Raw genomic sequence first — 16,922 nt, forward strand, 5'->3', positions numbered from 1 at the left:
ATGGTTTGATGAAATTTAAGAGGCACAAATAAATTTGGTGACAATACTATAATATGTACAAAGGTATATTTATAGGCTAGCTAGGAGTGCAATTTATAGTTTTATTAATCATAATATATGATTCAATAATTTTACTTAAAATTAATAAATCTTAATTTCTTAGAGTTTATGATAAATGAAAAACATATTAAACTTTTTTTTAAAAGCAGTATCTTTGATTCCACAATTAACTAGAAGAAGACTATAAATCGCATAAATTATAATTTATGCCTTTGTACTGAATAATATAATCTATTGCCTATTACATATCAATAATTTCACATTTTCAAAAATTTTAAAAATTTTTTATCTTCATTTTGTTGCGAATGGACACTAAAAATACAAACCGACTATTCCAAATTACTACTATCCGTTTGAATAAGAGGTACATGGAGACTTCAATGAAGATCAAAGAGGTTTTTTTAATTAGAAAAAATAAAAAAATTTTGAATAAGTTAAAAGGAAAAGGGATTTACCGATTGTAATCGGTTCTTTGCAACAAAGGTTCATTAGCAACAAAAGATATTCAAAGGTTGAATTATTTAAAAATTTTCAAAAGATGGGATTATTAGCAAAGAATGCAATTGGGTGGATTATTGAATATTATTTTTCCTAATTTTAAAAGGTTTGAATTTAATTACTTTAGTTATTTATAACTCTTTTTGTTTTTTAATGAAGTTTCCATAAGGAATGTTAATGAGAACTAAGATAAATAGAATCTTTTAGAAAGTTGAGATATTATTTTATTGAATAATAAATTTGATGGAGGAAAAGTGGGGATTATAAACATTAAAAAAATATTAAATGAAAGTTAGCGGAAACAATATATGAGGACCACAACTAATAAAAAATATTTTTATAAAGTTAGTGGGAAACATGTCGGGACCATAAGAAATAGAAAAATCTTAAAATGAAGTTAGTGGAAAATATATGGGGATCATAAACATTATTAAAATATTAAAATGAGAATGACCAAGGTCATTTTTATTCAAAATTTATGATAAAACAAAAAGTTTCTTATGGGAACAACAAATGAAACATTTAAAAGTGACAAATAAAAACTACGTTAAGGAACAGAACGAGTAATAATTGTAATTTTTTAAAAATGGTTCTAACAAGCCTAAAGGTGGATACATATTTTAAATATCTAATGATATATTTAGTAACATTTCATTTAAATGTCACTATTTTAAATATCTAATGATACATATAGTGGATTCAATTACATGTATTAGACCTTTTAGCAGCATAATAAAAAATCATACTAAAGCTATTTTTGCAACATAGGATCTAGTGACATTTCTTATAAATGTCACTATAGACTTTAGTAACAATTACATATGTCACTAATGACCAAATAAAGTAATCACTTTATTATGGAACTTAAAATAAAAACCAAAAGTTGTTCCACTAAAACTATGAATCAGTGACATTTTTTTAATGCCACTAAATCCTATATATGTCGCAAAAAGTTCATTTTATTGTAGTGAATATACAATTATTTTAAAATGTTTTTGCTGAATCAATTAAAATAATAATTGATTTCAATTCTCATTATAATTGGCACTTGTTTAAACGTACATATTGGAAGAGGATAAGATAAGTCTAGCACAAGTACTTAAATTAATATGTATATTGGTTGATGTTACTATAATTTACAAACATCTTTTCTTACATGTCAAAGGTTTTAATTACTAATAATAATAAATAATTAGAAAAAATGGCTTCAGTGCAAGAACAAACAAGAACTCATGGTAGCTTTATGAATGAAACATTTGTAAAGATGGAGTTATTGGAGATCAAAACATATTCAGGATTTTTTCAAGATGGAGCTCCAAAACCCATTTTGGAGCATTATGAGAACACTAATTTCATACACGATGGTCAGCCTCCTAAGGCTTCCAAGGTTGGGGTTGCATACGGTGGTTATAATGATGCCCAATGGGTTGTTGCTTGGCACGTGCCTCAACCTGATAAACTTCGGTTATTAAACCCAACAAGGCATTACCAATACCATATACTTTTATCGTAAGTTATTTTTTTTTTATCAATTTTTCTAAATTTATATGAAAAATAATATTTATATATGTAGTATGTTTTTGAGAATTATAAGTTAATTTAATGGTTGAGATCTTTTTTTTAGCTTTTATAATAGAGATTCAATTTCACCACCTTAGATAGTTCTGGACATGTACAATATATAATTTAAAAGTCTATCTTTAGTTAATTTACACATCTATTGACTTAGTCAAACTACTTTGAAAAAATATAAAAAGACAGTGTCTCAAAAATTAATTTATATTTTTACTTGGAAGCCCCTGCAGTCACCACATGTAAAACGCATAATTATCTCTCCCCTTCTTGTAGGGATATTCTATTCTAGTCTAAAAAAACATCAATTTTTAGTAATTTTTGGAGATCCATAATTGAATACTCATATGTCCTGATGAAATGAATTTAAGAGAAAAAGGACTTTCAAAAAAATGGTAATTATTAAAGAGAAAGAATAAATTGTATGGATGAAATTAGTAGAGAGTTAAAATATATAGATGAAATTAAAAAAAAGTGGTGGCTCATAGTCTAAAAATAGAAATAATACAAATTAAGTAAAACCGATCAAAATGAAAAATACTTCAAATTTAAGTATTTTTAATTAAAACACTTTTAATTTTGGTCAAAATAAGATACAATGTATAATTTATTTGTAAAATATATATTTGATGTGTATATGTTGTTTGTACTACAGGTGCTTGGAAAATTCTTTTTAGCTGAAGAAAAAATTGATTGGGTAATATTGAAAAGGAGCTTGATGAAAGCAAGTCGAGCGAGATAAGCGATCCTTACTTTAGAGCTACTATCACTCCTCATGGAAACAAGGCCCAGCTTGATGTCAAGTTTCTCAACGTTCCTCACTAAACACTCAGTGTCCCACTTGCTGAAGACATGTACCCTCTAAATATTATCAAGCCATTTTTAAAATAAATAAGTCAGATGACAATTATATAATAAGAACTGAAATATTCAAAAGGCCACTTTATAAGTATTTTTAAGAATAAATAAGTTCTTATGATGACCTTTTTTGAAGATTTTTTTTGAGTAGGTAGACTTTTTGACCACACTCTCCTATATGTATATAAGCTGCCGTCTATCTTTCCTTTCCAGACCCTGACTATAGTTGTCTATAAGCGGGATATACTGAATATGATGATGATGAAATCTTCATGATGACAATTACTAGCTATCATTGTACTATCATTTGTAATGTAAACTCTACTACTTGGTAAGATCAATTAATATGTTAGATTCACAATGTCGACTAATGTAATTTGATTATCATTTAGTAAGTACTTCTTTGTTCTATTTTATTCTTCTCATTTAGTTTCTATATGTTTTTCAAATTAATTTTTGAGCTTGAATTTTTTAAAATATGCATCATAAAAATTTATAATGAAAACTATATTTAAGAATATGAATCTAACAGATCATGCATGAGTATCATGTGTTGCTTCAATGAAGGCAAATTTTCCTTGTGTTTAAAGTGAAATATTATAAATGGGTAAAACATTATAATACAAAGATAAATTTATTATTAGCTAAAATTTCAATTTTAATTTGCTTTCTAATAAGTAATAATCAGACCCAACATCATGCACGTACGCATACTAGCTGATTACATTTAGATACCAATCTAGTTAGCAAAATATGATTCACAGTTACCAATAAATCAATGACCATTATTAAAAAGATAAAAAAATGCAACGTAATCATAAATAGTAATTTAATTCAAATTAATGAGAATGATGGATTCGTAAATAGAAATTGAGTTCAAATTAAATAATGCGAATGTAATAAAAACAAATGGGGAAAGTCTAAGCGAGGGTAATCTAATATCATAAAGACAAAACTCAAAAATAATGCATAACAAGGGACGAAAATTTTATTTAGAATATTCAAGCAGTTAGGCTATGTATAAACATAGTTTTCTAGCTAATGAATATTGTGTCTTAATTAGTTAAAATAATTTTTTGTGTTTTGAATCGAAAAATAATAATAGGAAATTTTACATGTTAGTATCCAATTTTCATGAAACGTCAGTGATAGTATTTTTGTAAGATTTTTTCACATGGTAGTATTCAATTTATATTTTCTGTTAAATTCATGTTAGTTTCTATTTAATTTATCATTTTGTAAAATTTTTCCACATGGTAGCATTTAATTTTTGCTCTCAAATGTTTAATTCACCATCTTAACGTTTAATTCACCAATTAATTTATCAACGCCCTTAAATGTTGTAACAATTTTATTTTCATTCAAATTAATGGCATTATAAAGTTCAAAAGGTGCATTACAAACATTAATAAATAATTCAAAAAAGCATTTCATAAGCTCAAAAGGTGCATTTTATAAGTTCAAATGGTGCATTACAACTTTACAAGCACTAATATATACTACTTAATTGTTACATCATTTAAAGGCGTTGATAAATTAATCGGTGAATTAAAAGTTAAAATGGTGAATTAAACATTTGAGATCAAAAACTGGATGCTACAATGTGAAAAAATCTTACAAAATGATAAATTAAACAGAAATTAACAAGAATTTAACGGAAAATGCTATAGTGCATAAACTGGACGCTGCAATCTGAAAAAATCTTACAAAAATGCTATCACTGTGGATTTCATAAAAACTAAATACATGTGGAATTTCCCAAAAATAATTATAATAATTTTATATTTTCATTTTCAAAAGTGAGTCATGACCAAATTTCATCAAACACATTAATTTGTGGTCAAATTCGAAAAAATATAAAAGATAAAGATAAATCATCACTCAAAATAATTTTTATATTTTTAGAGTTTAAGGAAAAGAAAGCAAACACCTCACTATGGAACTATAAATGTATTATCCACATTTTGGCAAATTAAATAGACGAAATGCATGATGATGACGACACGTTGATATTACATAATATTTTAATCTTTGTTTTACATCATTGCTTGTTGAGTATCATTTTTTGTTTGAATATGATAAATTACTATAGATTTATAATAGTTTATAATCTGATTAGAATTAATTACTCAATAAGAGATGCTTATTTCAATACAAATTCAAAAAGACCTGAATTAGAAGTTCCAATAAAAATATATGGTTCTCAATAAATATATATATATATATATATATATATATATATATATATATATATATATATGAAAGAGTGTGACTTGAGTCGTGTTAATCTTAAGTTACGTGTTACATGGCAAATGAAGTGTAGAAGAATTTTGGACTTAAAGGTTAGTAGTAACAACTTAGTACTAGACCTTAAGCATGGGCGAGTACATTCAAGTCATAGAAATAATACACACATTGTGTGCATGGGACAAGTAGATGGAGTACCTTGCAAAGGGATTGGCCTTGATCACCAAGGCAATAGTACCTACAAACAGCTGCAGAGCCAAGCAATATGCTTAAGCCTCCATACTCTATCCTTACCACACTCATTAATTCTCTACTCATGCATAGCTCACACAAACACTCATCCTTCAACTTTGTATTGAGCTTTCAAACTCCTATATCTTTTAAACACATAATAATACGCTAGACTAGAATAGTGAATGTAGCCTCATTAATGGTAAACCATCTTAAATCATGGTGTAAGAAAGAGTGAACTGGTTTTATTGGAAGAGGATTTAGGCTACATAGGGAGTTAAGAGGGGATAAGACTAAATATGGAAACTAATTGATCTCCTTACTTATACTCTTCTGTCTTCATTCTCCTAATTCCTAACTTTTAAATTGAGGATTAATTTCCTTAATACAAAAGAAAATTATTTTTTAAAAATCATGACAATGTAGCACATTCAACTAGAAACTTAAAGTAATATTTGTTGGTATTGAGATCAGAACTCTCTGGAGGCACCAATGAATCCACCATTACATCCTACACTCTACACAACACATACACATACATGTCATGCTAGAATTCTACTTCCTACTATTTCCTTCACTCTTAATAAAGATCGATTTCGCAAAGCGTTCGACAGATTATGATATCATACAACATTAAGCGGAACATCGATGAACTACGTTATTTACAACTTACAGCTGATTATATGAGTACTACCCGCTGTGATTTTCACCCGAGAGATCGTTCTCATAATCACGAGCTTGTTGTATCCTTGCAATCTCGGCCTGAGCTCTCTCTAAAATCTGCCTCCTTTGTGCATCTAGTTGCCTGTGGAAATCCTTCCTCATGTTTTCCAACTCCACCATCTGCTTACTCTTATTACTTTCAGTTTTCTCATATATCTCACTGAATTTATTAATAGACTCAGCCAGCAATCGAAAACATGAATTTTTCCCTATATTTCTGTTTTCGTTAGGTCGAAGTTTATCCGAATCATCCTCTTCGCCCTTCAAAGAACCTGAATACTCGGGACTATCTCGCATCTCGTCCAATCCATTTGCACAATTCAAGTACACATTCGGGTTCATGAACACATATTCACCCGAATCAACTCCACATGAAAGGCCAGTTTGTCGCGATGGGGCAGACGACAGCAACATATCCATCTTCCTATAGAAAACCCATTTGCTATCGTCATTCCCACCAGATAATACCCGAGTTTTCTCTTTTTTGTACTTCTTTCTCAATAAACAGAATCGATTACGACACTGAGCATCAGTTCTCTCGATATTCGTTTGTCGTGATACTTGTTTTGCAACTTCAAGCCAGTCTGTCGAATGAAGGCTCGTCCTTCCTAGTCTAACAAACCAATCTCCCCACGCATCTAAGAAGGCGAATGTCTCTCTATCAGTCCAATCATCCACTGAAGTCTTCCCACCACATGATGGCGGAGATTTCAACACCTTCTCAACCGATGGGGTGGGAAGACGCGGAGCAAATTCATAATTCGATATTAGGGTTCTTAACTTTCGCTTCTTTCGTGGCCTTCCAATGCCAATACCTTCATTATCATCCTCCTCCTCCTCCTCCTCCTCATCATCAGAATCATCGAATTCCTCTTCCTCATCCTCTTCCTCGACATCAGCACCATTATCCACATAGGTATCTTTCTCTATCATCCTAACCCCATTGATTCCTACATTTTCATCCCCTGATTCTTCATCTTCTAAAATTCCCTCCTCATCACCAGGATATGAAATAACAGCCCTGGGATACATAGAACCCAGTTCTGAAACCTTAGAGTAAAGTGAGGAACAATACTCATTTTGATCCTTCAAACCAGTAATTTTTGGGAAAAACCTTGAATCATCCTTATCATCCATTACAAGTTTACAACAGTAAAATCAAAAATACCCTATTAGTGAATTTTTGTTTCCAATCATAAAGATTTCACTCAAAAAACCACTCCAGAAATCAGCTTTTTGTGCACCAAATTTCCAAATAAACTATGATACTTACTTAATTACACCCAAAATCTATCCTAATGAAGAAATTTTAACTAAAAGTAATGAACTTTGCTCATAACTACAAGAAAATAATACATGCAAAACAAAATCCATCATTAAATTGTTGAGGAAATCTACAACAAACAAGTACACTACCCATATAAAGAACACCCTTTATCAGGATTCTCTATTACATGAAAATAAAAGTGCAAAAACCCCAAATAATTACCTGAGAGAATGATGCTTAATGACCCATGAAATTCCCAGAAGAATTTTCATCTTGAGTGAAAATTGACTCTGATCCAGGACGCAATTCAAGGCCATGGGGAACCCAAATGAACATTTTGGTGATAATAATTATCGTCTTGAAATGAATTTTTAGTAAGAGTTTTAGATCGGAAGAAGACAGAAAATGAAAAAAATGAGAAGTAATGTGGATGGAGGAGAGAAAGAGAGAGGAGCAAAAAAGTCTCGAGATATTTGGAAGTTAGAGAAAAGTGTTCTTCCCCTTGCTTATTTGCTATAGTGAGCTGAGTGCGCTATCCTCTTTCCATTGATCATGATGATCTCATCATTGTGGTTTTAGCTTCTTAATCCTCACCGTCCATGCCATTTGATCACATGTGGGCTCCACATAAAAGAATGAACGGTAGAGTACTTGGTTGGTGGCCGTGCACATAAAAGTTAAAAAGGTCTTGTGGAGCTCTGATTTGACAATTTAGAGGTATTGATTAATTATACTAATCGAAGGGTTAACTATTGAAGCTCGTTATTATGAAATAGATGGCGAAAATGTAATGATTTTTAATTGTTGTTTATTAGAGGAAACTTAATTAAAAAACCATAAGTTAATGAAAAAAAGCTATTCGTATTAGCTTTTTAGTCGCCTTTTAACTTAAACTTAAAAGTCAACTTTTTAACTAGCTTTAACATATCCGTTTGACTTTACTACATTCTTACTTTTCACTTTGGTCCTCCATCTTCTATTCTAAGCATCTTCACAAGCGTATTCTAACCTTTTATCGTCTACATATTTATTCTATTCTTCATTCATTTACTTCTTGTCTAATTCTCTCACCAGAAATTAACCAAACAAATTTCCTTTGTTATGAAAAGACAAACATGCATAGAGACTAAAGAGGAGGTATCAATTTGTATCATGGGTCGCAACGATCTTCAAGTACAACTTCTAGCAACTATAGTTGACTCCTTTAGAAATGTTTCCATTGGCAAGTTCATGAATCATGAGATCATTTTTGCAAACTACCATAGTACCATTGATATGTACATTCCATTAGTAATAGGTGTGCTAGTTTGAGCGACATTTCTGCTGAGACTTGCAAGAACAATGAAAAACTCCTTGTTTGTCTGGGGCTGGGAACATAGATGTGAGGCATGAAGATTCGTGTGAGGAAATCTCGCCATCCATGTCCATGTGTCCTAGGGAGAGGGAGAGAACATAAATCGTAAGAATTAAAAAGTAAGTCCCATATCCCAGTGTCACATCAAAAGACCCCCTCGAAGTCAAAGAGGCCTCGGTTTTCTTACGCCGGAATTCATGATACAAAATTTCGTAAAGACATAAACATATGATATAGAACAAGAAAAAGAATCATGTACTACACATATAGAGGAGTGGGTCATTGGAGGTTAATTTATTCAAGTTTCAATGTACTCACGACACACATAGGTCGTCGAGAATGCCTCTTGATCTTCACAAAAAGGATTTACATACATCAATATTCAGTAAAAATCAGCTTTACACGGCACATGATGTGAGATAATAATATTATTACGTTACCTGAAATCGCAGAAGCCGAAGAAAGTACAGGCTCAGGTAAGATAATGCAAGGGAAAAATCAATTATAAGGAATCGAGAGTCGAGATGGCTGATAATTTACCGTAAAGGTACTCACGGGCTACTTGCTTTTCTCCTCCGTGTCGTTCTTTTAGCGGGTGCTGCGGTAGTATTAACTGCAGGCTCAGCTTCTTGCTCTAGCTCATGATCGACCGTCTCGGTTTTAGTTTTAGTTTCAGTCTCGGTTTCTTCCTTAGCTTCACCGTTAGTAACAGGTGCTTTTTCTTGCTTCGGTTTACTGTTAGTTGCAGATCTCGACGAGATTAGTTCAGCTCTCAAGCGCAAAATTTCGCCCTTTGTCGAAGCTAAATCGTCTTCCAGTTTTTTGGATTTCTTTTGCAAGTTCTCCCTTTCAGTCCCGAGCTTCATTATAACACTCTGAGCATCTTCAAGGTTTTCTTGGGCATCTCGAGCGAGTGTCTTTTCCTTTTCTAGCAAACTATTGAGGAATGCTTTCTCCTCCTCGAGGCTAGAAACTCGAGAGTTAGACACCTGGAGATCTTTAGAAAGCACCAAAGCTTGCTGGTTCATCTCATCAAGAGACCGAGTAGCTTCTTTGAGACTGGTTTCAAGCGATATTCTTAACTCCTTGTCCTGAACTATTTGTTCTTCCAATGATTGTATTTCATTATTCAAGGAAGCAACCATCTTTTTTTCTTCTTTTAAATCATTTTTTGCACTTTCGGCCATTTTGTAAGTTTCGACCAATTCCTTCTGTAGACTGTCGCAGTTCTTAGAAGTAGCCGTTAAATCCTTGGACACGATTTCGAGCTCCTTTTTAGTTCTATATAAGGCTTCCTTCACAGAGCTTAGCTCTGCCGAGAGAGATTCCGAGTGTAAAGTTGCCTCGTTCAGGCTTTTCTGAAGCGACTTTCTCGCTTTTGAAAACTCTTCCTGAACACTTGTGATTTCCGCCTCGAGTTCAGAAGATAGCTTTCTCGACTCCAATAATAGTGTATTCAGATCATATACTTCATTTTTCGATGACTCGAGAGCTTCCTTTGTCATTTGGCGCTCCGCTTCCAAATTTCTTACGTTGTTGACTTCTAAATCGAACATTTTCTTCAAATTATCCCTATCTCGAGTCAAATCAGATATTGCAGCCTGCTTAGCATTAGCTTCGTTGACGGCAAGTTCATACTGTTCTTTAAGTTGGTTTAGTTGAATCTCTTTCTCCTCGAGGAGTTTCTTATTATCGGCAGCTGTTTTTTGAGATGATGCTCTCAAATCATCGTATTCCCGTTCAAGCGCGTTGAGCTTCGCCGCTAAATTGTCTCGCTCAATCGTCAAAGAATTCACTCGGGCATTCAGATCGTCTACCATCGAATTCTTCTGCTCTAGTTCATTTCGAAGCTTCAGAAGCTCTTCGTTCAAATTCACAATCTCTGAATTAAGGGCATCTACTTCATCCCGACTTTTCTTATAGGAAGCATTTAACTTCGTCAAATCAGAATCTTTCTCTGCAAGGGAAGAGCTAAGACCGTGTATAGTTTCCTCTTTCTCCTTTACTTCTGAACTCAACAAGTTTACTCGTTCGTCCAAGAATGAAATAGAGCTCTCCTTCTCTTTCAATTTTTCTTCGAGAGAAGCCTTCTTTTTCCCAGTTATTTCGAGTTTCATCCCGAGATTTCCGATGTCAACTTGAAGCTGTTCGATTTTCTGTTTTTCCCCTTGTAGCTCTCGACCAAGGCCACTTATTGTGTTATTTGCTAATTCCAAACGATTCATCAATGACAGCTGTTCTTCCTTTGCTTTATCTAATAGTCTGTTTTGTTCTTCCTGTTGATTCAACAGCTTTGACTCAAAGTTCTTCTCCAACGAAACAATGGCCGCATCCTTTTTCTTGAGTTGATCGTTGAGCTGCAAATTTCATGACGGTAACTCTGAGAATTGAACCCAGTGGAGGAACTAGCATATTGAATTAAATACACATTAACATCAATCATCAGTAAGCATGTTGGGTGACTTTTAATGTTACATGCCGTGTCACATGATTCGAGAAACGTGAATCAAAAATAGCAAGTTGTGGCCGATTTCTGGCTATTTGGGGCCATTTTGAGTGAATCTCGAACTAAAAAAAGTGAATAAGTTAGCGAATTATGTCACATTGGTCACATGTCCAAAAAAAAGAATGAAAATACGGCTAATAACAAAAGCTCTCACAAGTTCCAAAATATAAGCCATCCAGACCCTTAAATATGGCATGGTCTTTAACAAAAGGCATGCATTTTTTTGTATGAGAAAGGCTAGAAACAAAACACAAACGATTTAAGGACATTCAAAAGAACAGTAAATAATGACACAAGGAGAGTGGAAGTAGAGGTGTTTAAAACAGATCCGATGATTCGAAATTTACCTAACATTGTAACCGAACCCGATTTGACCCGATTTTAAAAATGATTCACAATTATGCAAAAAAAATATGGACACAAAACCCGATTCAAACCGACACGAAACACCGAACCTGAAATCAACCCGATGACCCGAATGAACAGCTCTAAGTGGAAGCATTACTTGTTAAAAATACACAAATTCAAGTAGACATTTCTAAAAAGCCAAAAAGAGACAAGGGAGGAGGTTAACCAAAAAAAAACTAGTTATCTTTTCTTATAACTAAACTCCGAGAAAAGATGAGAAGGAAAAAGGACGGCTTACAGATTCTATCGTTGCATCTGATTCTGCCTTGTCCTTTCGGGCCAAACTGTAGAGAGCAGCGAGCACACCTGAACTGAGAAGTCCTATTGCATTTAAAAGAGATAGAAACGGATTTCCTGATGGAGGTGGTTTCTGCCAAGAAAAAGTTTTTCATTTTAGCAGACATCTATTTTCACCAGAACGGATAGAGAGCTTACTTATTTGAGTATGTCACAACAAAGCAAAAGGTAATAAGCAAACCTCAGTTTTTTTATTTCCTCCGCTTTTATCTTCATCTTCTGAAATAAGAGAAAAAAAGTTATCAATCACATAAGTTTGCATATCACAGTACGATAGGTGATATTAAAAGCCTTGGTTAACCAAAGTTATTTCAAAAGTACACTTAGCAGTACAGTAATACAGAGGTATCAGGTATTTCGTAATGGAGCGTTGGGCATAACAAAATATGAGTACAGATAAAAGGATACAGATCAAGAGCTTATAGCTGTAGAAAAAAAGGCAGTAGAAAAATATGGTAACGGTCAGGATGTGAATTGTAACTTGAAACAAATAATATATTTTATAGTAATGTAAGTTTTCTAGAACATATGTCCAAATTTAACTTTATAATAGACCTTTTAAAACCTAAAACATATTAATATAAGATCATAATAGTTAATCCGTTACAATAACTTCTTATAACGGTTGTTACTCGACGATTCTAAATCATAGGTATGTAACAGGATTTTGCGGAATGTAAAGCGGCCACTATGTAACAGATCGTCCTCATTTCTATTCCATGGACTCAACTAAAAGAAAGCATGAGTAGATCCCCCTTAATCCTAAACTTGTTTGTGAATTGTAGCTCAAGTCTCATGAACAGTGTCTGAAAAAATAGAACTCTTATCTCGAACAATTGTTGTTCACACCGTGTCCAAAGCCAAATTGGAGTCTTAGCAGACCTCAAATCGACATTGTTACTGCATGACTATATCCTAATTGCACAAAAAGCCGTTATCAGAAAGGCTCTACTTTGTCTCCATGGTGCTAGTAATTCCATAACGGAACTACTTTATTCCAAAAAATACCTAGCCTTGCCCTGAGTTTGCAAAGTAGAAAAACAAAATCATGCAATAGACAGATCAGGAAGCAAATTTACAGTAAATTGCAAAAGGATAGGGAATTTGTTACATGATTTTGGATGCAACTGAAAAATAAAGAATCACACAATAGGATTGATTAAGATTCAGTTCATCATACTCTTCAATGATAAAACGTGATTAACAAGAACCTAGAAAACATTCATCACCTTCCTTATGTTGAATATTACTTCGTGAACAAGTCCCTTAAAGTATAAAATATCGGAGTGAAAAGGGGCATGTGAAAGAAAACCCAAAAAAGAACAAGGAAGTACTTGATGTATTTCGGACACAACGAATAAAATAATACAATCATGTCCTTTCATGTTATGTTGCAATGCCCACTGTGCCACAGAATGTGCATAAATTCATAATTGAAATTTCACATATAAAAGCATAATTTCACTTTATTATATTATCATTTTTGTTAATGTCCCTTACTTCAATTGGCCAAAGATTTATAATTTTTTGATTTCGGATTATAATGGACTATCATAAAATGCCTCATTATATCACGCGCACTTCTTATTTATTTCAAGTTGCACATGGTTTGTTAGTTGCTACCAATGGTCAATCGGAAGCACCTTTTGTTAGTGTTATCACTAACTAAAAAGGGTAAGTTTGGATACATCCGACCTCCCTAGCCCCACCTTAGGTGGGAGCCACTAAATGGCCTTAGAGTAATGGAATTTTGTGTAGTTGTATTATGATTTATGTTAGTAATAGCGGTTCCACAGGCTGGTCATTCTGCACCTTCCTCATTTGCATACTCTTTCAAGACCATCGAATTACCTCCTTCAAGCATCACATCTCAATCAATCTTATCACTAAACATTCTTCAAAGATTCTAAGCCTCATCACAAAGAAAGACTTTTGATATCACTCTCACACTCTAGTCTCAAAACCTTAAACCCCCATTAACTTAATTTGTCTCTAGAAATAACTACCAACACCCATAATCCTAAAATTAACCTAAAAACAATAATAAATAAAACAAATGCAATACATTTCATACCCAGCAATAAAATTCCCAAATGAAAGCATCAAATTGAAGAAGTGAACAAACATTAGATTGAAACCCATCAAAATCACAGCATTAAAAGACAAATTAATCAACACCCATATCATCCAATGCACCAAATAGCAAGTACATTCAACTATCTTAACAGAAAAATAAATAATTAAATCTAGGAGAGAGGAAAATTTGAGACTTTACCAGAGGCAAAAGCTTCGTTTTTCCATGGCAAAAGAGGGAAAACTGAAATACCCAGAATGAGTAAAACTCTCCTTTTACAAAATTCATTATCTTGGGTAATTGTTTGTGGTTGCAGAGAAGCCATTGGAACTCTGCAAAGTCTACCATTTCTTCTTTTTCGTTCTGAATTTTGAAGGTATAAGAAAAGAGGACGAGAAGAGAGAGGAAGAGAAGAAGAAGAAGAAGTGGAAGGAGGAGGAGAAAGAAAGTGATGGAGAGGAGAATGTAAGCAGTAAGAGCTCCCCATTTCAGGAATGAATCAGGATTATTACTGGGTATGAAAATCAACCAAAGGAGGAGCGATGAAGAGGAAATTGGATATCGTTGTCTCGTGCTCTTTTGGTTGATTTTCAGAGATAAAAAGAACTGGTGTTGGACACCCTGCTTGATTCCCTCTATCTATATTTTGTCAGTGTTACTCTAATCCACTCAGGCTCTAGACTCATGATCCAATCAGATTTAGACTCATAACTATTAATTATTCGAGAATATGAATTCAGGTCTAGACTTTTTGATCTGAATTTTAGATTTGGATTCAATTTTAGGATCTGAATTCTAATGAATATAGGGTTCATAATGGATCGATAATGGATCTCTAGGTTGTATACACTATGATTCTAAAATGAGTCCAAATAAATATTACAAGTTAGGTTTAGAACGAGTTTGATTTGTTTGGACAATTTTGCGTCTTGAACAGGTTTATGGACAAGTTTAACTAACTCATACCCTAAAATTAGTATTGGGTCTAAGGCGTGTCTAAGACTTTTTAATTTATCAAGTCGATCATAATGTCTATAATGTAAACTAAATAGATCATCATCATCATCCTACCCAGTATATTCCGATCATAGAAAACTAAGGCCAGGGTTTGGAAAGGGAAAGACGGCGACAACTCATACCCATAAAGGAGAGCGCGACCAAAGGAGTCCCCTGGCTCGAGGAAGATAAAGAGACGTAATAACACATGAAAGATAACTTAAAGGCCTATAAAAATAAAAGAAGAACCACTACAAAAAGAAGACAAAGAACTAATAGAAAGGAAACGATAAAAGCAAAAGGTTAAGGACACTAAAAGGTAAACCAAGAGGTCATCAGTAATCAAGATATGGATGTGGCGTCTTCAACTGCTCCTATCCCTAGTTAGGTCCGCAGAGAGGTTTAACTTATGCAAAATAACTTTTATTTGCTCAATCCAAATTCTCCTGGGTCTTCCTCGACTTTTCCTACCCTCTACTATAATGCTTTCCACCTTCTTCACAGGAGCGTCAAAGGTCTTTCTCTACACATGAACAAACTACCTCAATCTATTTTCATGCATTTTTCCAAGGGCTACCCCTAATTTGTCCCTAAACTCTTGGTTCTTTATTCGATCCATCAATGTGTGCCCACACATCCACCTCAGTATACACATTTATGTAACTTTCATCTTATGTTCGAAAATCTTCTTTACAGGCCAACATTAGGTCCCATATAGCAGAGCAGGTCTGATGCCGTCTGGTAGAATTTTCTTTTTAACTTGCTTGGGAATTTCCTATCACATAACACTCCGGTGGCCGCTCGCCACTTGAGCCAACCTGTCTGTATACGATGATTTGCATCCCCGTCAATCTCCCCATCCCTTTAAATGATCGATCCGAAATACTTGTACTTGGTTGTACTCTTAACAACAGTTCCATCAATGGACATCTCTGATTCACTTATCAGTGATGTCCCACTAAAGTCACAACGCAGATACTCGGTCTTCGTACGGCTAATGTGCAAACGTTTACCTTCTAAAGCTGCCCTCCACTCATCTAATTTGTCACTAACCTCCTCTCTAGTTTCTGCTACCAACACTATGTCGTCCGCGAATATCATGCACCACGGTACCGTCTCCCAAATAGATTTAGAAATCTCTTCCATTATGACAGTAAAGATGAAAGGGCTTAGAGCCGATCCCTGATGTAGCCCTACTTTAACCGGAAAAGGCTTTGTTTTCCCCACCGGTGTTTGAATGCTAGTCGAAACCCTGTCATACATATCCCATATGGCCTCAATGTACACTGAATAAATACCTCTAGCTTTGAGGCTTTCCCAGATGACTCGTCGTGGTATGCTATCATACCCTTTCTCCAAGTCAATGAACATCATATGCAGATCTTTCTTCGCTCCCTATATCTCTCCATCAGTCTCCTCAAAACATAATTGCCTCAATGACTGACCTTTTGTATTAATATATAGATAGAATTCATAATTTTAATTCTCCTACTAATAAACTTTTGTATTAATATATAGGGTTTACACAATCTTATATTAAAGCTATTGTTTACGCAATGTATATTTTCATTTTCAATGATACAAAGATCATAAATTATAATTATAATACACTTCATTAATCAATAAAAAGGCCAACGCATTTGGTGTTTCAAGATTCAAGAAAAAAAAAAAAATCGACCACAGTGGGAGTCGAACCCACGACCTTTTGATCCGAAGTCAAACGCGCTAATCCACTGCGCTATGCGGTCCAACAATGAAATTAATGTAAGACAAATAAAAATAAAACCTTTCTTTTGTATAAGGGCAATCAACGCTAATAGTTAACTAACGG

General features: G+C 33.6%; 2 protein-coding genes and 1 non-coding gene across 4 annotated transcripts; all 3 read right to left on the reverse strand.

The window, feature by feature from the left end:
* Positions 1–6,156: 6,156 nt before the first annotated feature.
* LOC130817447 (trihelix transcription factor ENAP1-like) lies at positions 6,157–7,326 on the reverse strand. Its single transcript, XM_057683194.1, has one exon. It carries the CDS (start codon positions 7,324–7,326, stop codon positions 6,157–6,159), a length of 1,170 nt encoding a protein of 389 aa, XP_057539177.1.
* A 1,012-nt stretch (positions 7,327–8,338) lies between these two features.
* LOC130814098 (MAR-binding filament-like protein 1-1) lies at positions 8,339–14,844 on the reverse strand. 2 transcript variants are annotated; one of them, XM_057680111.1, is made up of 5 exons: positions 14,297–14,844; positions 12,203–12,240; positions 11,963–12,094; positions 9,351–11,167; positions 8,339–8,889 (listed from the first exon to the last, which is right to left on the reverse strand). In XM_057680111.1, the coding sequence occupies exons 1-4, from the start codon at positions 14,580–14,582 to the stop codon at positions 9,362–9,364; spliced, it is 2,262 nt and encodes a 753-aa protein (XP_057536094.1). In that variant the 5' UTR covers positions 14,583–14,844; the 3' UTR covers positions 8,339–8,889; positions 9,351–9,361. The 2 variants fall into 2 exon arrangements, with proteins under 2 accessions (XP_057536094.1, XP_057536086.1); XM_057680103.1 differs by lacking the exon at positions 8,339–8,889 and having other exon boundaries at positions 9,078–11,167.
* Positions 14,845–16,765: 1,921 nt separating this feature from the next.
* TRNAR-UCG (transfer RNA arginine (anticodon UCG)) lies at positions 16,766–16,839 on the reverse strand. The gene has a single exon. It is a non-coding gene; the product is annotated as a tRNA-Arg (tRNA).
* Between the last annotated feature and the right edge of the window lie 83 nt (positions 16,840–16,922).

Source organism: Amaranthus tricolor, chromosome 1, assembly GCF_026212465.1.
Source record: "Amaranthus tricolor cultivar Red isolate AtriRed21 chromosome 1, ASM2621246v1, whole genome shotgun sequence".
In the NCBI taxonomy this organism is placed as follows: Eukaryota; Viridiplantae; Streptophyta; class Magnoliopsida; order Caryophyllales; family Amaranthaceae; genus Amaranthus; species Amaranthus tricolor.